The sequence below is a fragment of the Littorina saxatilis genome, linkage group LG4 (assembly GCF_037325665.1).
Source record: "Littorina saxatilis isolate snail1 linkage group LG4, US_GU_Lsax_2.0, whole genome shotgun sequence".
NCBI classification, from domain to species: domain Eukaryota; kingdom Metazoa; phylum Mollusca; class Gastropoda; order Littorinimorpha; family Littorinidae; genus Littorina; species Littorina saxatilis.
Genome location: NC_090248.1, coordinates 35,587,394 through 35,614,080, shown reverse-complemented (window position 1 = coordinate 35,614,080; position 26,687 = coordinate 35,587,394). Strand labels below are relative to the sequence as shown.

The window sequence follows — 26,687 nt, the reverse complement described above, 5'->3', positions numbered from 1 at the left end:
AAACGTGTTTCCCTTTTCGCCGGTACAGTTGGCGCCCTCTGATTGGTCAATTTACTGTGAAAATACGAAAGCGGAAGTAACGACCTACGGCAACGGAAGTGTGTAAAAATGGCCGCTTTCGGTGTTCATTTAGGCACGTGTTCTGCTTGTTTAGCAGTATACAGGGTAAGAATTCAGACATGAAAAACAAATCAAATTAGTTGGTTTTGTATCTGTTTTATTCGCCATCATTCTGCGAGTTTGATCGCCTGTATTTTACGACTATGTAGATTTTTCTGACATAAACTTGATTTCTTGTAACTTCGTGTCATTGACTCAGTGTTATCATTATGCGAGAAGAAAATAAACAATTAACGATCTAGTGTCTTTAAAGATGCTGAATGGAAAGCTTTAATGACTAGCTCAGCGGAATAACAAGGAGTGAGCCGCTGTTTTGGAGCATCTCGTGATCTGTTAGTGTTACTAAATGTTCTCAGATCGGCCATCTTCAAACTCGGTGTTTCATTCAAAAACCAAATGCAGTCGGGGAGTGCCATTCGGTCTTCCCACCCACGCCTCTCTCTCTTACTCGCTCTACTTTGAGACAGAGTACCTAGCTTGGTCCTAGATTTTAACTGATTATTGTTTCTGTTCTTGTTCACTGTCAAAGACTCATACACCACTTCACGGAATGTGACAAAGAAGTTGTCTCGGTGTGCTTATGCTGCTATTCTCTGGTGAAGTTGGAACAGATCTGTATAAACAAATTTACAGTGAAACCTGTCTATAACTTTAATCATTAATGACCACTCAAGGTACTGACCAAAAGTGGTCCCTATAAACAGGTGGTCAGTATGGAAAGACAGGGTTTAGCCTGGAAGAAAAAGACAATGGGACATTTGTCCCCCTCAACCAAATTTTGATTGGACATTACATAGTCCAAGGCAAAACGCACAAATTAGGTTAGGCGGTGCCAAAATATTTTTGTCAAAAGATGCAAAATAGTGCTCTTTGGTGCCATATGATGATATGAGAATTTGCCAGTGTATCAGGTTAGTGTGTGTGTGTGTGTGTGTTTCGATCAATATCGCTTCTGTTGACACTGACAGTTTCCACAGAGGTAAACGCGCAAGTGCAGATAGTTTGCAGGATTGCTTGAATACTAATGAATTACATTTAAAAGCCAATCACAGCGCATTTCACAAACTCGCAAGTTCCTCGGCTTGGCGCACGTTTTTGCTTAGGTCATTCCAAACACTGTACTCCCATGAAAAGTGTGCATGGGTCGGCGCAGTGGTACGTAATCTCAGTGCGCCCTTTGACGCACTGAAGGGAATTCCAATGGGACATTTTGAGATGTTATGCGCCAATGGCACAAGGCGCACAAGTAAATAAAATCCTGGAAAGGTGAATTGTATTTGGGGGGAAAGAAATTGTCAACAGTTCTTTTAGGTAGTCGTTGTGGGTGGGTGTTATCAATAGGATGTTACCAGGGATGTTTTTACTGTACATTTATTTCTTATTCTCTCTTCTTTTTCAGGATGGCAAGACAGATGTCGTTGCTAATGACTTGGGAGACAGAGTGACCCCCTGTGTTGTTGCCTTTACTGATCATGATTCGGTAAGGATTGCTTTTGGATTAATTACGACACTGGTGTTGCGTCTGTGTAATTGTATCTGTGTTTTTCATATTTGTCTGTCTTCACGTTAATGTGTGGTTCTTTCAGTCGGCAGGACTGGTTTTTGGCTCACGTAAGTGTAGCCTATGCGATGATAAACTTTGTCTGTCTGTGCGTGCGTGCGTGCGTGCGTGCGTGCGTGCGTGTGTGTGTGATAGAAACTTTAACATTTCCGAGTCTATGGATAAAGCTCGCATAAGAAGATTACGTCTCGGTCAAAAGTGTTTGACGTGTGTGATAGAAACTATTTGAAGACGTCACATTATGACGTAAGAGGGTTAGACGTCACGCAAAGGAATTACTGAAAGTCTCGGTCATTGTTATTGTGAGCGGGCCGAGACTAGTTGGCAGATCCAGGGTCTCGCTTTCTTGCACAGTTTCACCTATGCTTACTGTGTGTGTGTGTGTGTATGTGTGACGGAGTGATTGAGTTTGTGTTACTGTTTGTCGATTTCTTACGTGAGCCTTGAAGGCTTCGCCTCTTGTTAATTCAGTTATGCCACTTGGACTATTTTTTGCGAGTTGTCGTTTTGTTCTTCGCAGTTTTAATGTTGAAGAACATGTATTATATATTGTATGTTGTAATTTGTTTGTAATACACACACATGTTTCAAACTCGATATGTTTTTGTACATCCCATTCAGTGTTCGCGAAGATGTGTGTACTTGGGCAACTAGGCATATTCAATGTTCACTGTCGCACCCGGGAACAAATGCCCGCAAGCGTAACAAATAGTGACATTTAACAAGTTAGGCTTTGGGTTAAGAGCCCATTAAACAGTCGTCCCCAACCTGTTACAAATAATAATTAATTAGTTATTACCTCCCCCCCCGCGGGTTAGGGGGAAGAATTTACCAGATGCTCCCCAGCATGTCGTAAGAGGCGACTAACGGATTCTGTTTCTCCTTTTACCCTTGTTAAGTGTTTCTTGTATAGAATATAGTCAATGTTTGTAAAGATTTTAGTCAAGCAGTATGTAAGAAATGTTAAGTCCTTTGTACTGGAAACTTGCATTCTCCCAGTAAGGTCATATATTGTACTACGTTGCAAGCCCCTGGAGCAATTTTTTGATTAGTGCTTTTGTGAACAAGAAACAATTAACAAGTGGCTCTATCCCATCTCCCCCCCTTTCCTCGTCGCGATATAACCTTCGTGGTTGAAAACGACGTTAAACACCAAATAAAGAAAGAAAGAAAGAAAGTTATTACCTGTGCTGAGAGATTTCTTATTCAATTTGCTATCCTTCCTTTTTGTTTTCCAGACTGTTGGTGCAGCTGCTAAGCAGAGTGTTGTTCGCAATGCGCAGAACACAGTGGTTCATGTCAAACGCATTCTGGGACGTACGTTTGACGACACTGTCACACAAGAGTATGTCGCGTTATCTCAAGTTAAGGTGAGTTGACAACATCAATAACAATACTGTGTGTTCTTGACAGGACAGTTACATGAGACGAGCGATTGAGCTTCATGTCGCCACAGGAGCAGCACCACGTATCCCCTTTTTAAGTGAGAGTGTTGTGGCGAGCCTAGGAGAGAGGTTTTGAGAATATATGTGTGCATTCAAATGTTTTGAGTGAATTTTCTTGATGAATTACAATGGAACCCCCCTTTTAAGACCCCCCAATTTAAGAGTATAGAGATTTTCTGTTCACAACCTCTATAAATTTACCCCCAATTCAAGACTCCCTCCTTTTTAAGACCTGATTTTCTCAGATTTTTTGAGGTCATAAAAGGGGGGTTCCACTGTATCTCAGTGATGTTCCGAGGCGTCGGTCATCGGTCATAGACCGATTTAGGTTGTAAAATGACCGATTGCAAACACCTCTGTCCCGTCAAATGTCCGATCCGATCGCGAAGTCAGCGGTCATTGTCCGATAGTATTACGTCTAGAGCGGTCACTGCAAGAAGAATCTGTACAAACTGAAGTATCAAACCCCGTTAAAACGAGTTCGAATCGGGGCCTACTTGAACCACAGGCGGAAGGTATCGTCCACTGGACGACTACTATCACAGAAAGAGTCTTTCTGTGATAGTAGTAGTCCAGTGGACGATACCTTCGACTACTATCACAGAAAGAGTCTTTCTGTGATAGTAGTAGTCCAGTGGACGATACCTTCCGCCTGTGCTTGAACTTCAATTTTCACTCTCGGTCGAACAATATTACAAGAGCCACAACTCTCGCTACTTTTGACAGCGACACTTTACTTCCGCCGCCACATTTCTGCAAAGATGCCGCCGAAGAAAAAGGTTTGCGTGGGAAAAGGGCAGACACTTTTGAGTGGCTTTGTTAAAAAAAAAAGGACGACACGGACAGTCAAGTTGCAGGGCCTTCGGCCCCGTCGGAGACTGAAGCCTCAGAAGGTGAGCCAATAGATCTACAACCTCAGGAAGAGACGCAGGAAGAGACGCAAGAAACGAAAGTAGGGGCGACCAGAAAGTTTGTGCAGTTCTTTTTCTTTGCTGTAGCTGACCCAAGGGAACATAGAAAACCAGCTACAGCAAAGAAAAAGAACTGATGTTCTGCACCATTTGTCAGGAGGATGGCGTTGCCTCAAACTCGTTCACTGTTGGTTGCAGCAACTTTCGCAAATCCGCACTGGCATCTAAAAAGGTTAGGTGCCATGATTGGTTCGCTTGATCTGAATGTCCTATTGTTTTTTTGTAGTCAGGACATGATGTCCTATTAGTTTTTTGATTCAGGACATTTTGTCCTGTTGCACTCCAGTCCTAGGAACATCACTGGTATCTTGGTTCAAAACACCCATGAAGGGAGGTTTTCTTTTTTATGTGCCTTCCTCTGTGATATTAATATTAGCTGTCTGCAGTCAAATTTATTGTGGAAACATCATTTGTATTGGTTTGGTTTTTGTATTCAGGTGTTGAACCAGAATGGCAAGCCAGTGTTTGAGGTGCTGTTCAAAGAGAAGAAGCAGAAGTTTAGCCCGGACCAGATCACTGAAACCATCTACAAGAAAATGCTGGGTATGTGGTGTATGTCAACACTCTTAGTAATCTTACACTGTATTCAGAATTTACATGAATTCTTCTTTTTCTTTTTCTTTTCAAGTTTGTTGTTAGAATGTTTTTTTGTTATGCTTTAAACTTGATAATGACATGTAGATTATTATAAATCTTTACACTGTTACGAATAGGTGTTTTTTGTTATAAATTTAAAAGTTGGAGAAACATAGGGATTCAACATCATTGCTTGCAGGAATAGAAGCAGCTGTTTAAAAAAAAATCTGACAACACATTTTTTAACATTCATTCATCAGCTTGGGTGAATTTTTTTCTTTCAAACTTAGCACTACAGTAAAACCTGAGTCTAGCGGACCCTTGTTGTAACGGCCACCTGCTACATACGGACAGTTTATCATGGCACGAACACGATTTCAACAATAACTAACCTTTAACGGGCGGACACCTGCCACTTACGGACGCGGACACGATTTTTCGGACCGTAGGAAGTGTAAACACTGTCACAAACGGACACAACGTACATAAAAACGCAACTTCGAAAACTCGACTGTTATGCAGACAGTGCTCGGCAGCTGTAGCCGTAGCACAAATGGTTGTTGATTGGTTGTCCTGTCCCTTTTCTGACCAATCAGTGGCTTGTTTAGATGGAGACCCACTTTCGCTCACTCACTTTCGCTTTTCCGCATTGTGGATACAGTCACAATCAAAAGCAACAGGTAGACTACTGTGTTTGAAAATGGAATCTCCAGCAGGAAAAAGAAAAGCGTTGACTTTAGAGCAGCGTGTCGCTGCCTTGAAAAAACTAGATAGCGGCCAATCATGCCAAGATGTGGCGAAGGAGATGGGATGTGGTAAAACACAGATCGCGAGGATCAAATCGGAAAAAGAAGACGTGATGATCTCTCTCTCTTTGTAAGCAATCGTTCGAAGGAAACAATAGTTAACACAGCTAAATGGGATGTTGTTGTTGTTGTTGTTTGCTACATGTATCATTTGTTTACTCACATTTTCAGTGAGTCTCATGTTCAATCCAATAAATACATACTACAGGACTGACAAAAAGTGTCTTGTTCATTTTACGTGCTCTTTGTAAAATATTGCCCCGGCCCCTCCACCTGTGAAGAAGGGACACCTGTCTAATAGGGACACTATTACCATTCCCCAAGGGTGTCCGTTAGAGACAGGTTTTACTGTACCTTGTGTTCTTTCTGTAACAGAGACGGCACAAAGTCATGGAGGTAGTGGAATCCAGGATGCAGTGCTTGCTGTTCCCAATGATTTTACACCCGAGCAACGAAATGCTGCCAGGTAAGATTCATGGTGTCAGACTTATGTGTTGGAAGTGTGTTATGCTGTTTTTCATGCCAAAACAGATTTGCACCTTTGTTGATTAAAGATGCATGAGAGAGGGAAAAAAAACATTTTATCAAAGGTAGGTCTTGGGATATTGATCCATGCTAAGGTGAGGCTAATGCTCGGTCTGCTTGAAGAATAATTCTCAATTAAAACTTTTTTTAATCGAAGACATTTGTTTGTCTGCACCATTTGCGTGAATAAAATACTTTTTTTCTAGAAACATGCGCTGTATCGTGTTATACTTATGGGCCCTAAAATACGGCATTGTTTAAAGATCACAGCCCAAGAGACCCATTAGACCCAGAAATAAATTATGGCTATGTTATATTGCTGGCTTGATGAAAGTGAATGTATAAGTACTGGAAAAACAGGCATTTTATCTGGTGGCATTTAGAGATGTTGAAGTGTTAGTGTTACTGAAGCTGACAATTGTTACCATTACTGTAATGATATAAAAATTATATGTGTTGACAGTGCTGCAGCGGGAAAAGCTGGCTTCAACGTCCTGAGACTGATCAACGAAGGGTCTGCAGCAGCTCTGGCCTACGACCTGGGTCAGCTGGACAACACAGAGAAATTGTATGTCATTCTTGTTTACCACAACATGGTACATGCACTTCACTTAGACTTAGACAAACTTTGATGGCAAAAGGGGAATAAGATTTTTTTTTTCCCCAAGGCATCTGGGGTTATTCATGAAGTGCCCAGATTTCACAATTTTGCACTACTTTTTTCACAATTTCATGATCTCATGCATGCAAAATCAGTCGTAGAATAGATGTTTTTTGCGAATCATAAGTTTTGTTGTTGTTGTTGACAATACAAATATTTTATCCATTTCTTCATGTGCATTTTGTATTAGGATATGGCTGTTGGACTCTCTTATCACCTCACACCATAAGCGTTGCATGTGTGTTTAAGTACGACATGTGTTTTTGCCTTGCATGTAACTTATCCCAGCAAACAGCAGTTTTAGTTTTTCACTTGGGTTGACTTGACTGAACTGACAGTTCAGTGTATGATAAAAGTAGTTAGTGATTCTGTCATGCAGTAGAAGAGGAGCGGTGCAGCTGCTGCAGTGTTTACTGCCACAAACTCAAACACTCCATTGATATGACTGTTTCAGCAAAGTGCTGGTGTATCGACTTGGCGGTACTTCCCATGATGCCACAGTGCTGCAGGTTCAGAACGGCATGTACCGCGTGCTCGGCTCCTGCTTCGATCACTCCTTTGGGGCTGACAACTTTACAAAGCTGTTGCAGCAACACTTAGCGACTGAATTCTATAGGTGAGACCTTGATTTTCACAGTGTATGTTTAGTGAAAACATATTTATTCCATGACATCAACCAGAGAATTTGTCTGAGGTAGACAATTATAATAGTTTCCATGTGTTACAGCGCCGTACCGAAGCTAACGTTACCATAAGATGCAGTGAGATACATTTCCTATAGAACTAGTTTCGATTTTTGAAGCAGGATGCTGTCTGTGTCAAGAGATAGTTACAAGTCATTCCGTTTTGAACTTTATTTATCCTTTCACTTGTGCATAAAGCTAGTGTTAATCTCAGTGTGCGTGTGTGTGCGTTGGATTCCCTTTTCTTTCACTTTTTCATCACTTGCTTTCTTAGTTTATTCTCTAGTGCAATATGTGGCATTAACCCTTAGGCTGGTTGTCGCGGGGAAAGGGGTGTATACAAAGAGAGACTCCAGAAGGTGGTTCGTTCACACGAAAAAAACAATCAACACCGATTTTCCAGTTCTGCATAATTTATATAGATATTAATTCTTTCGTCCATCACATTTACATTCACTCATGCGTATGGGCTGAAGAGCCATCTCATGTAGTCGTCCTTGCGCCTTGACTCAAGTTTGCGTCGGCCAGCTATAAGTGTCAATCATGGGGTGATGGAGAAAGAGGGATCAGGGGAGGAATAGTTGATACGGGTTACCGGTTTAGAGAAGGGCCGTTGCCAATCTGGTTGGAGGGTTCTCTCTCCAGATTCCTCTGTCTCGTCACAGCAAGTTTCAGCCAGCTCGGGTTTCGCACTCGCAGTCAACGGGTATGGAGACTCGACTGGGAACTCGCACGGGAACCCTGATAATTAAGAGAACCATCAGTGAGTCACACTTGAATGGACGTAGAGGAGAAGTCTGTTTTTAGTTCATTCACCCACACAGAGACACGGACATATGACACAACAACATTACAAAGCATATATTATATTAACAGCTATTGTGTTTTCAGCGTAGCAATAGGGTCCGATATTTAGACGAGACAAGTATAATGCCGTTGTACAATAGCGATTATATAGCTGTTCTGACCTTTATTTGTTGTTCCAAACTTACAAAATGACAGTTTTTGCGTCGATGCGTTGATCTCAGGTTTTGATAGCAGACGCCGTTTCTTATGCGCATTAGTTTTGCGCAGGCGCCACACTGACTTTGGAAAAAAACACTCGATTTGAGAACACAGCTGTTAAACAGCTTTTTATTAGTTCATTCGTATACAACAAAAAGAAGTTTGAGTTTTTTTAAATTTTGAACAAGACTACTTATGAAGAAGACCAAAACACAACATCAACGGAAAACTAGAAACAACTGAAGAACTAGGATGCAACAAGGGGAGGAAAAGAGAACAGCTAATCAATACAAAGCGAGCAGACGGCAGCGACGTTTCCAGTTTGGGTGAATGGCATTTATACTTGTCTCGTCATGAAGCGAATTTTTCAACCTCAGTTATAAACGACTACATGAATGTTAGTGCCATGGGTTGTACATCAATAGGGGCCTACTTCAGAGGGGAAGTGGGGTATTTAGTGTGGAGTTACGAGATAAGAAAAGCCGAATGCGAAAATTTGTGTCAGTCGGCAACTGTGAACTAAGCTCACAGACACACAAAAACGGCTGTTCCGTTGTACTCCCCTGTTTGTACTACATCTTTCGACTTTGGGCATTTTGTGGTGTGAGAAAATAATAGGTTTAGTCCTGTTTCATCGGGAAGTTAGCAGAAAAGGGTATGCTATCGACATTTGTAAAGCTGAAAAACATTCCCGAGAAGAATTTCAAGTTGTCAGTGTATGCTGTTGTCGATCAGTGAAACATCGTGTGGTGCAGGTGGGTAAACCGGAACCATGCGTCTTTGTTATTGACAATATGCTTTTGGATATTGAGAAAAATGGCCGACTTCTGCAGCATTATGATTTGATGATCGGAAGAGACCATCCAATCACAGCCCCCAAATTCCCCCACGTGTTCATCAGAATAGCTATATAACACATTTATATAATCTATTCTCTCTTTGCAACTGTCATCCATAATATCTCTGTACAGGCTTCTCACAATCCTGATGAAGCTACTTCCATTCTCATGTTCACAACTCACTTCACTTCACACACATTCATTCTTTTCACCGGTTGCACGCACTACCTCAGTCTCACGGGTTTTTTGTCTCCCTTCATCTCTATAACTCGACTGAACGCTGACACAACCTGTGGAAATAATTCTGGCCATGTAATCCCCTCTCTCTCAACGCTATGCCTAACATATCTCACATACCACCTACTTGTGGTTATTGTCTTTACACCCCCGGTATAGCTGTGTGTATAGGTTTCGCTCGATGTGTTTGTTTGGGTGTTTGTGTGTTTGTTTGGGTGTTTGTGTTCGCATATAGATCTCAAGAATGAACGGACCGATCGTCACCAAACTTGGTGAACAGGTTCTATACATTCCTGAGACGGTCCTTACAAAAATTGGGACCAGTCAAACACACGGTTAGGGAGTTATTGGTGGATTAAAATTATACAAGGACTTATACAGGGACATCTTCATGGTCAAAGGGAAATAACCATTCTCACTCAGTCACTGCCACCAACTGAGAAGGTTATTTCCCTTGTGTAATAACCATTCTCACTCAGTCACTGCCACCAACTGAGAAGGTTATTTCCCTTTGACGGGGGTGTTTTTCCTACCTCGTAGGAATTTCTTGTTTATATCTGTCCTGTCACTGCTCAATACTCAGTTTACATCATTTATGCAACCAACGTATACATACCTTTTTCTGTGCTCTACAGAGAAAAGGGTACTTTCTCAGCTCGGTGAATATACAGGCTACCATTACGCCTTCACTATTGCTCGTCTGTCTTTAGACCAAGCTTAGTCATATCCGTCTGACTAACAACGGCTCTGAATACTCCCAACGTCTTGGCTAGTACTCGCCGCACAACCGTCTTCGTTGCCGGCTATTTGAGAAATCCTACCTGACTACGCCTCGATCACGTGACCTGACTTTCTCGCCAGTCGTGAACAGACCGTTCCATTCGCGCAGTGACACGCGACAATATAGTCCGTACTTCATTTACAGATTCCTGACATCGCGCTTCTTTACCTATACTGTCACCTGGTTGTCGCGCTACTGGCTCAGTCTGTTTGGTCGGTTCCGATTACCTCCAATGGATGCGAAAACCTATATGACCGTTTTTCTTTATTTGTCTCTTTGTTAAATCACCAGTGGCTATGTAACATGTGTTACAAAATTGCACCAGTGTAAGGGTTAAAATGACAACCTCTGTGTCTGCAGAATGTACAAAGCCGACCCTAATGAGAACAGACGCTCCATGGCTAAACTGCTGCTGAACGCAGAGAGATGTAAGCACACCCTGACCACCCTACCCCAGGCCCAGTGCGCTGTCGACTCTCTTCTGGACGGCATTGACTTTCACACTAACGTTTCCAGGTATGTTCCTCAAATTACTCTCCTTAGGAGCGAATTACGCAGTCAGAGCTTTTGGATGGATGTTTTTTTCTGATTTTGTGGAGTGATTTTACAGTAAGGCTTTTTTTTACTTTATTCAAACATTGAGAATGTATGGAGGCAGGTCAGTAATAAGGCTTTTGAATAACCTGTGAGTCATGATAATCAGCAGTGCTAGCCTTTATGGAAATGTATCGCCTTTACAACCTCACAACACGGTGTAATGTAGGGATGGTTCTTGTGTGTGTATAATGTAACCGCAGATAATATGTTTCTGGGCATCGGTCTTGAACAGCATTAACTGTTGAAGAGACAATAAACAACAATGACCACCCAACCACATGTTTCTGATTTATGTTACGTATGACAATGCTTGTTGCTTTTGCGTAGCTTATCTGTGTCAGACTAACACAAAGTTGTTTGATGTATGCAACAGGGCGAGGTTTGACAGCCAGTGCAACACTGTGGTGGGACAGTGCACACAGCTGATACAACGAGCCCTGGCTGAAGCCTGCTGTTCCAAAGAGGACATCACCAAGGTGGGTTGCTTTCGCATGCATCTGTAGGAAGTACGTCAGCCCGCCTTGTTTATCTCGCCAAAACTCCACTCTATGATACCCTTCTCCCATTCCTTATGTGAGCATGTAAGGCATTGCTCTTCCTAATGTTACTTCAGTGTTCAAGAAAGAAGGCACTGAGTTTTGAATTGCTGTGTTGTATATGGAGAGAATGGAGTGTTATAATGACCTGATAGATAATTAACTCTTCACTGGATATGTTGAACAGGTGGTAGTGTGTGGCGGAGGGACCAAAATGCCGCTAGTCCAACGCATCATTTCTGAATTTCTTCCATCCTCTGAGGTGCTCACCTCCATACCTGGGGACGAGGTCATCGCCATCGGTGCTGCCAAAGAGGTGTGGTACTTTTTTCATGCATACACGAGACAATTTTCCACCCGAAATGTTAAATGTGTTCTGCGATTTGTTGATATGTGAATGACAGCAGTTTCTGATCAACAATGATGCTAATAATGAAGACTTAGTAATCATATCTTCTCATAAGAGCTCACAGTGATATTCAAAAACCAATACACGCACACACAACACAACACAAAAATACAGTTAATAGGTAAAAAGATAAAAATACAATCAGGACTATCCAGTGACATGTTTGTGACTCATGACAGTGTAAACTTATCTTGTTTTGGTATTGTCTGCTGGGTAAGTAAAAAAAAATTTAGTGTTTGGAACTGATCTTTCTCTTCATCTTTTTGCACTTAATTGCAAATTGAATATGCTTGCCAAAACACGGCAGTTAAGTCTGGGCAGATGAGTTATGGATTTACTCGAAAATGGTCAATTTAAAGTGTCTAGAATAGGGTTAGCATGGTGCTTTATCTCTTGTTTCTTTCCCTCAGGCTGCAATTCTTGCGGACAGAGAAGGCGCTGAGCTGGAGATAGCAGAAAAGGAGAACACCTTCCGCTGTTTGAGCAGAGACATTGGAATAGAGGTAGGGTTTACAGTGTTTGCCTTGGCGAAAATGCAGATGTGATATTTTTCCTGGGAATTGTTGGATTTCCAACAATTTTGGAGTTATAGGAAGCTTTCTTGAGATCCCCACATTGCATGATGTTGCATTATTTGTTTAACACTTTTCAGGGGTGGGGAATGCTTATATGCCTTTCCACAATTTCATGATCTCATTACTGTAATTCTGGTTCAGTGTGCACAAACATATGTTTATATGAAGAAGGGAACATTTTAAAATGAAAATGCGCAGATGTTACACTTGATTTCATTCCCAAAACGAATGCTGGTATTTCAGACATGAAGTTTTTGTGATGTCAGGTCTGAATATGACAAGAAAATGCAGAGTAAGAAGGAGTACATTTTGTACTGTAGTGCACTGGAAAAGGTTGTTTAATCCAAGGTCTGCTTTGTATAAAAGTGAGAGATTTTTTTTTTTTTTTTTTTTTTTTTTTTACACTAAATTCTATCTAAGATCTGCTTTGTAAAAAAAATGAGTAAATCATTTCCTGGCAAAATGTTGTGATACATTCAATTCCTTGATCTTTGCAGACAACAGAGGGTCTTGAAGTCGTGCTGGCAGCAGGAACTCTCATTCCCTTCCGTACGCATCACATCGCCACGCTAGGTCCGGAGCAGACGTCTTTCAGAATGGTCATCTCAGAAGCTGGGGAGGGGGACTCCACCAACAAACTGGCAAAGGTAGGGCTTGACTTTAATATTAACTGAAAAAGATTTTGCTTGTTTTAGTGTTGTTCTGAGGCTTTGGTCTTTAGTCACTGACGCATACTTTTTTAATCCGACTCATTGTTTTGACCCCTGGTTGGTCGACTGTCTAATAGTTTTGACATGTAGGAGGTCTTCTTCTTCTTCTTGTCGATCACTCAGATGGAAACGCCGGTTCCCCGCGCAAATGTTGCCGTGCGCTGTAGGTCGTCCAGACTGCCATAGAGCTTCCCTTGCACCGTGGTCGCCTCCGCCCAGATCTGGCTCCTGAGGCCATCGTGTAGTGGGCAGGTCTGCAGCAGGTGTTCCGTTGTCATGCTGCCTGTTTGACAAGGGCACTGGTCTGACTGGCCAATTCTGAACTTGGTGAAAAGGTGGTGGTTCATTCGGTTGTGGCCTGTCCGCAGCCTGAATATGAGGACCTACTCAGACCTTGTGAGCAGGTGAAAGGCGTCGTTTTTGTTGTAGTGTGGGTGCTGCTGCAACCACTTTTTGTGTTGCTTGGCCTTGATGATGGTCTTGGCTTTGAAGGTGGTTGATCTGTCATTCTGGTCCTTCGTAGTGCCCTCCTTTGCCAGAGTATCTGCTGCTTCGTTGCCTAGTATGTTGCAGTGAGAGGGGACCCATTGCAGCACGACTGTGTGGGCTCTGCACAGGGAGGTCAAGGCGGATGACAGGTCATTCAGTTCTTTGTCTCTGGCAGTGTCTAAGGCCTGCAGGACTGACTTTGCGTCGCTGAAGAACACAACGTTGTTGGAGGAGAGTGGACTGTGCTCAATGTGGGCTGCACCTGTCTGGAGCGCTACTGCTTCAGCCTTGAAGTTGGTGGAGTAGAGGCCGGTAGCGAGGGAGATGTGTTCTTCTTCTCGACCTCCTGGGTACTTTATGTAGATTCCGGCACCACCACTTCTGACAGCCTGGTCGGCAGATCCGTCAGTGTATACATGAGTCCATTGGCGTTGGGGGTAGGAGTTGTGGATGTGTTCAGTGGTGAGAGACTTCAGTTCAGCACAGCTGTGGGAGTCTTTCTTGCCAACGCCAGGAATACTGCAGCGTATCTGGGGTCTTCCTTCGTCACTCCAGCTTGGGTTTTCAAGGTATTGGGGGATATCTTTGGGTTGTTGGTCCAGGATATCTTGGTGTCTCCTTTCCAACACCCTCGTCTGGTGGATGAAGCTTCCTTTCTTCAGTCTTCCTTTTGTTGGTTGGCACAGTCTGTCTTTCATGGGGTGAGTTGGCAGTCGTTTGAATTTAGCTGCCTGGGTGAGGAGTTTGGTGTCCCTTCTGTCTTCCATGGGCTCAAGGCCCATGATGTTTTCCAGCTCTTGGATAGGGGTTGACCGCATGGCGCCAGTGATGATTCTGGCCGCCTGGTTCTGCACCTTGCTGACTCTGTCAAAATTTGACTTGGCTGCTGTGCCCCATGCCGTCACTCCGTACTCAAGTACTGGTCTGACGCTGCCCACGTACATCTTCTTGAGGATTGCTGCATCTGCGCCCCACGTTGTGCCAGTTAGCTTTTTCATTAGTGCTAACCTTAGCTTGGCTCTGGCTTCGACTTTCTCTGTCTGCTGTTTCCAGGTGAGTCGCCTGTCAAAGGTCACGCCAAGGTACGTGGGGGTGTTGTCAGCCTGCAGCGTCTGTCCGCAGAGCTTGAGGTTGGCCTTCAGTTCTTTCGGGGACAGACTAAAGATCGTGTAAGTGGTCTTCCTGGTGTTGATGTTGACGAGCCACTTCTTTGTCCAGTTTTCAAGCACTTTCAGCGCCTCTTGCATCCTGTAGTTTGCTGTTGTGATGTGCTCTTCCGAGCACCAGAGTGCAAGATCGTCCGCGTAGATGGCTCCATGGACATTTCGAGGGAGGTCCTTGACGATGTCGTTGATGAAGACTAGGAACAAGGTGGGGCTGAGGACTCCACCCTGTGGGACTCCGTCTTTCAGCGTCTTCTTCCGGCTGTACTGCCCGCTTACATGGACTTTTGCTTTCCTGTTGTTCAAGTACTGGCAAATCCACTGGAACATACATCCGGCCACGCCACTCTTCTGGAGCTTCAGCTTTAGCCCTTCCTTCCAGACCTTGTCAAAGGCCTTCTCCCCGCAGTGGGGCACTGCGGTTATGAAATTAAAGGCCCCTCCTGTTTTTGGAACCGCAGGAGCTTTCTAGTTTGCTGTTAGGTAGATTTTTGGTTCCTCTTTCCTGTCATGCTCTCTTTTTCTTCATGAATTCTTTTCTTTTTTCTGCCTTCTTGCTCATTCACCTGTATTTTTTCCAAAAATCTCTTCTCTTGCCGCTTGTCTCGCGATTCATGTATAGTTTAATCTGTTAGTGTTCTGATGTAAGTCCAGCAGTAGATAGGTTAAGCCTATTTTAACATACTGAAAACTGGTAATCTTCCAGTAGGTATTAATTTAGTTTTACTAAAGCCTGCTGGGACACAAGTAATGGGTTAGTGCATTTGTAAACAGGAATCGCTTGACAAGTGGCCCCCTTCATCCCCCCCCTTCCTCGTCCTGATATGGCTCTGCGTAGTCGGCTGGACGTTAAGCAACAAATAAACAAACAAAAGGCCTTCTCCATGTCAATCCAGATCGTCAGGGTGTGTTTCTTGTCCTGGTAGCCATCTTCGATCTTCTGGGCGATGTATGCCACCTGGTCCTTGGTCGAGCGATGTTGCCTGAAGCCGGCCTGTTCTGGAGAAAAGGTGTTGTTCTTCTCCAGATGCCAAGTGAGCCTGGTGTTGATCAGCCGTTCCATGAGTTTGCCCACGCAGCTGGTGAGGCTGATGGGTCTGTATGAGTCCACCTTCGCTCGGTCTTTGCCCTTCTTGTGGATCGGGACCATATCAGCTTCTCGCCAGACTTGCGGGACATGGCCAGTCTTCCAGCTGTTGTTGTAGAGCTTCAGTAGCTGTGTTTTTGCCCTTGTGCCTAAATGTAGAAGCATCTCGTTGGTGATCTTGTCTGGCCCTGGCGACTTTCTTTCATGCAAGGCTTTCATGGCATCTGCCAGCTCCTGATGGTTGAACGGCTTGTTCATGTGTTCCTCTGGCTGATGCTCATTGGAGGTTCTTCTCTCCTCCTGTATCTCTGCTCTTCTTTCTTCTGGTACAGTGATGTTGCTGACTTTCTCGTAGTTGTCAATGAAAAGGTTGGCAGCCTTTCTTCCTGTCAGCAACTCTTGGCCCTGCGAGATGGTGATTGTCGCTGCTCTTGTGTCTTCGCCGTTCATGGCTTTCATCAGCTTCCACAGCTTGTTGCCGTCCCTTTCTAGGTTCAGCTTCTCCATCTTCTCCCTCCAGCTTGATCTTGCTGCTTGGAGGTAGGCTCTCCTGTACTTGGCAGTGGCTGCTTTCAGGGTGATGTTGTTGTCAACAGAGGGGTTCTCCTCCACTTCTTCTCTGATACTGCTGACTTCATCCTCAAGCTCCTGAAGCTCTTCCGTCCGGTAGGGCCTGTAGTTCTTGCGTGCGCCCCGTGGGATTGTTTCTGAAGCTGCTTTCAGGATGGCCTGGTTGAAGTTCCTGGTGACCCGGTTGATGTTCAGGTCGTCTGTCTTCAGGCCCCTGGTGTAGAGGTTTGTGAGGCTCGCAAATATGTTCCAGTCTGCCTTCTTGTAGTTCCATCTTGGAAACGTTGGACTGTTCTGTGGCCTGTACTGCAAGTTGATGGCCAGCTTCACTGGCCGGTGGTCGCTGCCTCCTAACTGGCTCAGTATCCCTCTTGTGGTTTTCTTGGAGAGGTCATCAGTTGCAAAGGCAAGGTCTGGGGTGGAAGTCGACAGCCACCTGCGTGAGAAGAAGGTAGGTGGGTCTTCTGGATCGTTCAGCAGTATCATTTGAGCGTCGATCTGCCAGTCCTCCACTTCCTCTCCTCTTCTGTCCGTCTCCTCGTAGCCCCAACAAGTTGAGTGGCTGTTGAAATCGCCAACAACCAAACAGCTCTCGGCTGGTAGATTTTCCAGATACTGCAAGGAAAGTTCTTTGTCTGGGGGGCAGTACAGGTTGTAGATGGTAATGACAGAGCTGTCCACTGTGATTTTGACTCCTTGGACTTCAGCTTGCTGATTTGTGTCCACTTTGATTTCTTGTGCTGGTATACTGTTGTTGATGAGCATCAGCACTCCTCCTTTGTGTCTTCCTTCTCTGTCCTGTCTGCAGGTTTGGTATCCTCTGATGGTGAACCGGTGGTTCGGATTCAGGTGCGTTTCTTGGATACAGGCTACGTCAATATTGTCGGCAAACAGTCTTTCAGTGAGAGGAAGCTTTTTGTTGTACACTCCTTCCGCATTCCATTGAAGAATGTTCAGCGGTCGAGGAGTCTCCTGCGCGCTTGTTGTTCTTCTTTGGCCAGTAGCATTTACCCTCCGCCTCCGTAGCCTGGCTCCTCGCGGCTGGACGGGGTGACCTCCGGTAGCTTGGGTTGGGCCCCTTTGAGGCATAGGGCCCGGCACTCTACCAGCCCGGGGGGACTCCACAGGCAGAGCACCATCACGTGTTGAATCGTCGTTGTCCATCATGGGAGTGAAATGCGTTGCACTGTCGTTACGCGCACTTTGGCCCAGCGCATCAGCAGTGGTTTCTTCTCCGACTTTTCCTTGTCGTAGGAGACTTGCCGTCCATGGCTGCAGAACGTCCCCCGTCCTTGGTTTTTTGTCTGAGTGATCCTTCTCATGCCCCATTAGCCTCGGGGAGATGTGGCTGAATTAGTCTGACCTCTACCCTTTGACCTGTCCAGCGTGGGTGGCCCTACCAGGAGTTTACACTCCCGCTGGCATAGCTCTCCGGGTCATCGAGGCACTCAAACCACCACACCGCGCTAAGGAATCAGCCTTGTGGTGGATGTAGGAGGTCTGACAAAAGCACTTTTTCTTTTTTGTATACAGGACGTTTGGACCTGTACATATTTTCAATCCAGGTCCATCTGACTTATTTTCCTTTGCGTCTGGGAACAACAGTGTTGTATGGGTGGACTGGGTGGCCGAGTGGTAACGCACTTGCGCTCGGAAGCGAGAGGTTGCGTGTTCAGGCCTGGGTCAGGCCGCAATTTTCTCCCCCCTTTCCTAACCTAGGTGGTGGGTTCAAGTGCTAGTCTTTCGGATAAGACGAAAAACCGAGGTCCCTTCGTGTACACTACATTGGGGTGTACACGTTAAAGATCCCACGATTGACAAAAGGGTCTTTCCTGGCAAAATTGTATAGGCATAGATAAAAATGTCCACCAAATACCCGTGTGACTTGGAATAAAGTGTAAAAAAATTCCATCTCACACGGCATTAAGTCTCAGGGCTTGGAAACATGAATACACGCATGCAGGAAAAAAAAAAAGAAAAAAAATGGGTAGCGCCGTATACTGTATGGCAGCTTGCTTTCCCCAGGGAGAAAGCAGCCCGAATTTCTGTGAGGTTACCCTCATGGACTATATAAAATCTTATCCTTATCCTTATCCTTATCTGTGTGAAATGTATTGTGTTTTTGAATATTAGGTCTTGTTGCTAAAGAGGTTGTTTTACTGTTGATAAGTGGCGGAGTGGTTCTAGAATTACTTCTTGCTTTTGTTTTGTAAGAGTTTGAGTTTCTGAAGTTTGTACATATGCTATAGGGAAAATGTTAGTTAAGCCTGAGAAGCTCAGGGCCATATGACACCGAAAGCAAGTTTTGAAAATTCTGAAAATAAGCTTTGATTCCTGCCTTGTAGCAACATTAAAAGCATTTATTAAATGTTTCATTCTCTGACCTTTTCCCTGATTTGAAGAAATATGTTATGAATGGTTTTACATTGCCATAAACATTTCTGCACCTGGAAACTGCAAAAGCCTGATGCTCTTGAGGATTGTCTCCCTTTAACTAGCAGAGTCTGCTTTTTCGTCCATCTTTGGTTTCACAACTGCAAGTCTTTCAGCAGAGCTGGGCAATAAAACTCTGGCTGTTGGTCACCCCAGTGACTGTCCATCACTGAAGTTTCATTCACATCTTTTATAATAAAAAAAAAATATTAAAAAAGATTTAAAAACAAACGAAAATAAAAGTAACCAAAGGGGTGCACCTGTACGTATGTACAGAACTGATTAGAAATTAAATGGAACGTTGCAACAAATACATTAACATTTGTATGTGTTGTTTCAGCTGGTGATGAAGGGTTTGCCTGCAGGAGCTTCCATCAAGACCAGCTTTCACTTGAAAAGGTCAGTGAGAATACAAGTAGGCTTTGTTTGACAGTAACAGTGCCCAGCAAACTGGTATGATTTTTAGATATTGTTGTAATTTCAGCTTCAAATTTGAATTTTGTTGGGGTAAACTTATGATAGATTTGGGATTTATTTTGAGTGAGCTTGTGAGTATAGTTCATGAAGATGTTTCTATTCTACACTGTAGGTTTTGGTTGTTTTTTCCCCCGGTAACAGAGCTTTGATATCACAGGGAACGACTTCACAAATAATCAGTAGAAGTGAACAGCAGCTGTATGTAGTGAGCTATGTCCTTCTGTCTTGGAAAACTGAGGTAGATACACTGAGAATGTTCTTTGAAGCCTGTGTTCTACACAAATAAAATGTATACCACGTGAATACATGATGATGTAGCGAATTTGGAACAATGTTGACTCTAGACTCAAAATTTTACTGTCCTTATTAAAAAAAACAAGGAAAATTGCCATGCAGTGTAGCCAATTCACCGAAATCGTCTTGTATCTTGCTTTCACTCATGAGTTACTGGAGTTTCGGGGCGGGGATATAGCTCAGTTGGTAGCGCGCTGGATTTGTATTCAGTTGGCCGCTGTCAGCGCGAGTTCGATCCCAGGTTTGGCGGAAATTTATTTCACAGAGTCAACTTTGTGTGCAGACTCTCTTCGGTGTCCGAACCACCCCCCGTGTATACTACATTGGGTGTGCACGTTAAAGATCCCACGATTGACAAAAGGGTCTTTCCTGGCAAAATTGCTTAGGCACAGTTAATAATTGTATACCATACCCGTGTGACTTGGAATAAGGCCGTGAAAGGTAAATATGCGCCGACATGGCTGCAATCTACTGGCCGTATAAAATTTCATCTCACACGGCATCACTGCAGAGCGCCTAGAACTGTACCCACGGAATATGCGTGATATAAGCTTCATTGATTGATTGATTGATTTGCAGGGAAGGGGGTCTGCATGTTACCAGCCACGAAGTTTCTTCAGGCCAGCAAGAGAGTGTTCACATCCCTGCTGCAGAACTAACTAACCACAGCTGATGTTAAGTCATTGTGTAGCCATGTGTGTGTTTGCGAACATGTAAGCTGTTTGTTTCAAGAGCAGTAACAGTGTCCAGCAAATGTGACGGTTTTGAACAAAGAAAAAAATAGGCTCTGTGTACATGTGTGTGTGTGTTACACTTTTAGTTGTGAATGTGTTGCATTTTCATTTGTGAATGAGTGCTTGCAGAAAGTATGATCGCTGCTTAAAGAGTTTGTGTTGAGTGCCATTTTTGTTTTGAAGGATGATTGAGGAAAGAAAGTTTCAGCGTTATTCCCACCCTGCCTCTTGAAGACATGCATACCCAACCACCAAAACGAACGAAAACATGTTTGTCAATTCCTTCTTCCAAACAAATTATGATTTATAGACAAGGTTTGCAGAATGAAAAGATTTTCACACTGCATATATAGTTATATTCTGATGTCTTGCTTCCAGAAAGACTCTATGACAGTACTGTTTCACAAATGACTAATTTCAAAAGATCTGAGTGTGTTTGGATGCCTATTCTACATTGTTCTAAAAAGTGTCTATGCTCCTCACATTAACTCCTAAGATGCAGTAGATAGACTTAAAAAAAAAGACTGCCTTAATGACTTGATTCTGCAACCATCTGTGAAGAAAATTGTGTTGCATTGTGTATTGATGCCTTTTGACACTGACATTTTTTGATTTGTGAAAGTTTGTTTCTTTTCCATCTGATATTGACTTGTTTTTGTCCTTTTTATGCTGTGAACATGTTCATTGCTGTACACTTTTGTACTGATTCCTAGAATATGAAATGGGCATTGAAACTGAATTGTATTGTCTTTTGTGTGCATTGAGAGAAGAAAGAGAGAATGGTAAATCTTGAAATTTACACCCAAAAAGTTGTTCAGTGATCCGATCTATCACAGAACATGTGCACTTGTAATGAGTTAGTTTGATGAAAATCTGAAACAGAAATAAACTTTGTTTTATAACAATGCTACTGACAATGACTTTTTATTGTGAGACACTTTTCTGCTTAACCTTCGCCCTGCTTCGTGGGTCGTGGACGACCCAGAGCCTCACATAATTGTCTATCTATTTGGAGTTTTTAATTGAGACTTCTTGCAATCTCCAATCACCATACAACCTTCCCATTGCCCGACTTTGGAAAGATTATCTTTGTAAACAAACAAATAAGCGATGACGTCATTTGAACTACACAGTCCGGATGTGGGTCGTGGATGACCCATATGGAATTATGTAAGAAATTTTATGCTGTTTATCCTTATTCAGACGGCATGGGTCGTGTACGACCCATACTCTGCAAAGAGGCGTCAAAACGTTTATTCCTATTCGGATGGCGGGGGTCGTGTACAACCCATACTTTTTACGTTGAATTCTTCTTTGGAAAGTATGGGTCGTACACGACCCACATCATCCGGACTGTGTAGTCCAAAGCGTGATCCGGTGAAGGTTAATGAAAACCGATTGCATGTCCATAGCCATCTCAGCATCTGTCTATGTCTCCAGTCCGTCTCAGTGGTTGTAGATGAAGTGCTTCCTCGGTTTCTCTGAAACCAGTACAGTATTGTATCTCTATGTATCATCACATACATGTTTAACCATGTGGGCAGATCAGTCGTTCCCAGTGGTTGTAGACAACATCCTTTATATGATGGTACCCTCAGTTTCTCAGAAACCAGTTTTCTCCAGTGGTTGTAAGTAAAGTGTGTCAAAAAATCAGGGCGCTCGTGGGATCAAATCCGGTGTCCGGTGTGTATCTCTCCTTGATCATCTCGTAGGTAGTGAAGCTGATCTCTATACCCATCAACTCTCCCATCTCCTTCACTCGCTCGTACACTGCACATGAACAGATGACATTGTAAGAGTAAAGTACAGGCAGAGGGGAATGTGCATTTTGAGGGAGAGTGTGCATGCGTGTGTGTGTGTGTCAACTCAGATTTATAGTGATCATGTCATAAATAATGTTCTGTTTACACACAACAGAGCATGCATGCACACCAAGTAGCAGTGGCAATTAAACAAAACAAAAAAAACCAGTGCCAGCTGAATACTCACTAGGGTCCATATAACAACTCTGACACATGGCCAAAAAAAGCAAACACTAAAAAAAAAAAACAGTGCCAGCTGAATACTCACTAGGGTCCGTATAGCAACTCTGACACATGGCCTTCACCCCGGGCATAAAGCAGCAGGCTGATGTCTCGCTCATAGAATTGCACCAGTAGCGACAGGCCAGGCGCGCACAGCCGCAGAAGATGATAATGACAAGCAGAACGAAGGCTCCAAAACACACCATGCGTGGCCCAGCTGTTCGCCAGTGTGTGGCAACTTTAAGGAAGAAGCCGGGTTCTTCCTCTTCATCGTAATAGTCCTGGAGAAGACACAGTCCTAGTAAAGATAACGAGATTTAATCCGGCTTGGTCATTATTACAATTACTGGGAGATCATTGGCAGAACTGACTTTTGCTGCGTCACGTCAAGGCGAGCAAAATGTGGTTATAAACGGAAGTCTGATATGGTGACGTTTTGATTGTCGTGAACAAACGGCAAGCATCCGTGAATTTGTTTCTCATAACTCTAGATCGTTGGCAATTTTTTTAAATTTAATTTGAGAGGTTGAGCTCTTCATATGAAATAGGCTCACATTGGAATCATTGTTGTGGACTCCGCCATATAGTGTAAGACAGGTTATACAAGTTGGACACATTATAATTGCCTAGCAATCAGAAATGTGTCTGGGTCACTGTACTCACTGAACGTTTGACTTACTTCATACGTTAGATCTTCCTCGTCTTCCCACTCGTAGTTGTCCTCGTAGTCAAACCTCTTTCTGCGTCTTCTTCCAAGTCTGGTTCGTTTGTTATCTTTTCCCGCTTCTGTCTCCGATGCGTTCGTTTTCAATGTTACTAGCGTTGCTGTTAAATTTGTTAGCTGTTCAGACCCTCTTGATTCCCTTGGGCTGAGTCGTTGATACAAGACTGCGTATAAGAAACAAAGCCACACTTATAATGCTAGTCCCTAAATAGGTACAAACCAGGCTGTGGGACAGGAAACATCATCATCCTCCTAACGCCGGATCCAACGATCACAACTGGAAGGGTGACACTGATGCACGATAAGAAAATACACACGACACAATGACAAGAAAAGAAACAAACCACACATTAACAAACAAACACTAAAACAAAGAAACGACCGATTAGATTTAGAAATTAGAGCAAGCAAATATAAACAAACAAATAACTTATGGTAAATAGTTTTGTTGATGGGAACGCTGCTGAGCTACTTACTTTTCTCACCTGCTTGGGTTGTTACTACTGTCGTCAGCAAACAGATTACGGAGCAAAGCCGGTTGAGCATCGGAACAGTCATCAACAAAAATGCGTCCTTTCAGTTTCATCAAGTTTTGCCATCTCAATGGAACTTACCCTCGCAATAGGTTTTCTAGAAGTGACGTATTCTACCGGTGACGTCAGTGTGCACTGAGGTCACTGACCAGGACATGTCCAGGATGACGTCGACCCATTTCATCAAGTTTTGCCATCTCAATGGAACTTACCCTCGCAATAGGTTTTCTAGAAGTGACGTATTCTACCGGTGACGTCAGTGTGCACTGAGGTCACTGACCAGGACATGTCCAGGATGACGTCGACCCATGTACGCCGGCCCATGCATGGGGTTTCTTGAAATAAATTTGACTTGACTTTTGACTCTTGGCTAGTAAAGCGAATTGTTGACTCAGATACGATGGCTAATTATTATACGTTATTTGCGTGTTTGACCAAAATATGACATTTTACGCAGATCGAGACAGTCATTGTTCTCCGAGACCGCGCTAGCGGTCGAGGTGAACAATGACTGTCGAGATCTGTGTAAAATGTCATATTTTGGTCAAACACGCAAATAACATTTATGTATCGATCGAATTCCTTTCAGGTACTATGACTTTGTTGTTGTTTTGACGATTGAACGAGCACACACACATGCATGCAATCCACATGCAATCAAACACATAAGCTTCATATTTGGGCGTTTCAGGTTGACCGAAACTTCAAAGGAACTACAAAACACACGTCATGTACTCACTTTGTTGTTGTTTTGACATTGAACAGCACACACACATGCAATCAAACACATGACGTTTTTTGTTTTTTAGTTCCTTTGAAGTTTCGGTCAACCTGAAAAGCCAAATTATAAAGTTTTGTCGGCCTCTGACGTCACATGACTCAAAGAAGGGAAATCCAATCTCCAATCGATACATTGGTTTATCCTACATACGTGTGAGAGACACCCGTGAGATAATAATCGTTCAAATCACACGTGTGTATATCATGTAAATGAGGTCATGTCAAGCAAGTCTGGCAGGGACCTGTTTTTCCACTGCTTATGATGCCAAATTCACCGAGACAAACGTCATTATAGAAACACAAATTGCGCTCGCTAATTACCCTCGATGAATCTTTAGAACTAACACGTCACACCACACTTTCAGAGTGACGTTTCTTTGCTTTGACGTAATAAATTGCACGAGGCTTTTCCTATAATGACGTTTGTCTCGGTGACTTTGGCATCATAAGCAGTGGAAACACAGGTCCCTGCCAGACTTGCCTTGACATGACCTCATTTACATATACACACGTGTGATTTGAACGATTATTATCTCACGAGTGTCTCTCTCACGTATGTAGGATAAACAGAGTGTACAGACAGACTACTGACAGAGACACTCGCAAAGTCGTAAAGACCGTGAGCCACAAGTTTCAGTTCAATTATTGGACCCTTGATTTTTAGCTCTTTTTACATTTAGTCAAGTTTTTACTAAATGTTTTAACATAGAGGGGGAATCGAGACGAGGGTCGTGGTGTGTGTGTGTGTGTGTGTGTGTGTGTGTGTGTGTGTGTGTGTGTGTGTGTGTGTGTGTGTGTGTGTCTGTGTCTGTGTCTGTGCGTGTGTGTGTGTGTAGAGCGATTCAGACTAGGCTACTGGACCGATCTTCATGAAATTTGACATGAGAGTTCCTGGGAATGATATCCCCGGATATTTTTTTTCCTTTTTTCGATAAATACCTTTGATGACGTCGTATCCGGCTTTTTGTAAAAGTTGAGGCGGCACTGTCACACCCTCATTTTTCAATCAAATTGATTGAAATTTTGGCCAAGCAATCTTCGACGAAGGCCGGACTTCGGTATTGCATTTCAGCTTGGTGACTTAAAAATCTGAAAATTGTAAAAAATAAAATTGTTTTTTATAAAACGATCCAAATTTACGTTCATCTTATTCTTTATCATGTTCTGATTCCAAAAACATATAAATATGTTATATTTGGATTTAAAAACAAGCTCTGAAAATTAAAAATATAAAAATTATGATCAAAATTAAATTTCCGAAATCGATTTAAAAACAATTTCATCTTATTAAGTTGTTGGTTCCTGATTCCAAAAACATATAGATAATATGTTTAAATTAAAACACGCTCAGAAACTTAAAACGAAGAGAGGTACAGTAAAGCGTGCTATGAAGCACAGCGGCGCAACCGCTACCGCGCCAAACAGGCTCGTCACTTTCACTGCCTTTTGCACTAGCGGCGGACTACGTTCAGTTTCATTCTGTGAGTTCCACAGCTTGACTAAATGTAGTAATTTCGCCTTAAGCGACTTGTTTTTCTTACTCTATAAACTTTAAAAATAAAATTGCATACGGAGAAAAGACAATTTATTCCTGAAGTCGCTTTTCTCCACAGAAATAAAATCACCCAAAAAACACTGACAAATCCGTCTGACTCTGAGAGATGAAAAGTGGAAGAAGAGGAGGAGCCTAGTCTGTGCTTGCAAAAAATTGGCTGTTCGAATTAAGGATAAGGATAAGGATAAGATTTTATATAGTCCATGAGGGTAACCTCACAGAAATTCGGGCTGCTTTCTCCCTGGGGAAAGCGAGCTGCCATACAGTATACGGCGCTACCCATTTTTTTTTTCTTTCCTGCATGCGTGTATTCATGTTTCCAAGCCCTGAGACTTAATGCCGTGTGAGATGGAATTTTTTTACACATTGGGTCAGTATATATATATAAATATATAAACACGGTAAACATGATGAGACCGTGGCCGCCCGACCTGACCTCGTCATTTCCTGTGTATGTTATGTTTCGCATGCACTGTTTTTAGACTATCAAATCGTGTATGCCCCCGTGGTACTGTAGCAACAAATTTGGGACAGTCCCTTTCTCCCCTCCCCTTCCTCCCTTCTCCTCCCTCCACCCAAGATCTTTGCTCCACCCTCGCAAGGAGGGTAAGTGCGTCTGGAAGGCAAAACTCATTATGTAGTTTTGGTATCTGCAGGACAAGGCTGACCCAGGCTACGACCCTAGTGTTCTCTTCATCCAATATCCTCCATCACTCTCCCCTCCCCTCTCCCTCTTATCCCGGCCCAGCTTAGCCTGAAATGAAAGATAACCCAGGCAAAACACAAT

General features: G+C 43.2%; 2 protein-coding genes across 3 annotated transcripts; one reads left to right on the top strand and one right to left on the bottom strand.

Moving 5' to 3' along the window:
- Positions 1-68: 68 nt before the first annotated feature.
- Positions 69-20,750, top strand: LOC138964605 (heat shock 70 kDa protein 14-like). Its single transcript, XM_070336605.1, has 14 exons — positions 69-165; positions 1,520-1,600; positions 2,920-3,051; positions 4,535-4,640; positions 5,855-5,945; positions 6,468-6,572; positions 7,120-7,281; positions 10,571-10,726; positions 11,181-11,283; positions 11,531-11,659; positions 12,163-12,255; positions 12,825-12,974; positions 19,120-19,178; positions 20,130-20,750. Exons 1-14 carry the CDS (start codon positions 109-111, stop codon positions 20,221-20,223), a joined length of 1,518 nt encoding a protein of 505 aa, XP_070192706.1. The 5' UTR covers positions 69-108; the 3' UTR covers positions 20,224-20,750.
- Positions 20,751-21,168: 418 nt separating this feature from the next.
- LOC138964607 (uncharacterized) lies at positions 21,169-23,674 on the bottom strand. 2 transcript variants are annotated; one of them, XM_070336608.1, is made up of 4 exons: positions 23,509-23,674; positions 22,988-23,196; positions 22,355-22,589; positions 21,169-22,054 (listed from the first exon to the last, which is right to left on the bottom strand). In XM_070336608.1, exons 1-4 carry the CDS (start codon positions 23,588-23,590, stop codon positions 21,927-21,929), a joined length of 654 nt encoding a protein of 217 aa, XP_070192709.1. In that variant the 5' UTR covers positions 23,591-23,674; the 3' UTR covers positions 21,169-21,926. The 2 variants fall into 2 exon arrangements, with proteins under 2 accessions (XP_070192709.1, XP_070192710.1); XM_070336609.1 differs by having other exon boundaries at positions 23,518-23,674.
- Between the last annotated feature and the right edge of the window lie 3,013 nt (positions 23,675-26,687).

Bases quoted from the DNA above. Each gene is read 5' to 3' on its own strand.
- LOC138964607 (XM_070336608.1), bottom strand. From the start codon at position 23,590: ATGACTGTTCCGATGCTCAACCGGCTTTGCTCCGTAATCTGTTTGCTG. The intron at 23,197-23,508 runs GTAAGTAGCTCA...TCTTATACGCAG, and splicing joins AACCCAAGCAGGTGAGAAAA to TCTTGTATCAACGACTCAGC. The intron at 22,055-22,354 runs GTGAGTATTCAG...GTTCATGTGCAG, and splicing joins GAGTTGCTATACGGACCCTA to TGTACGAGCGAGTGAAGGAG.
- LOC138964605 (XM_070336605.1), top strand. From the start codon at position 109: ATGGCCGCTTTCGGTGTTCATTTAGGCACGTGTTCTGCTTGTTTAGCA. The intron at 7,282-10,570 runs GTGAGACCTTGA...CTGTGTCTGCAG, and splicing joins TTAGCGACTGAATTCTATAG to AATGTACAAAGCCGACCCTA. The intron at 11,284-11,530 runs GTGGGTTGCTTT...TATGTTGAACAG, and splicing joins CCAAAGAGGACATCACCAAG to GTGGTAGTGTGTGGCGGAGG.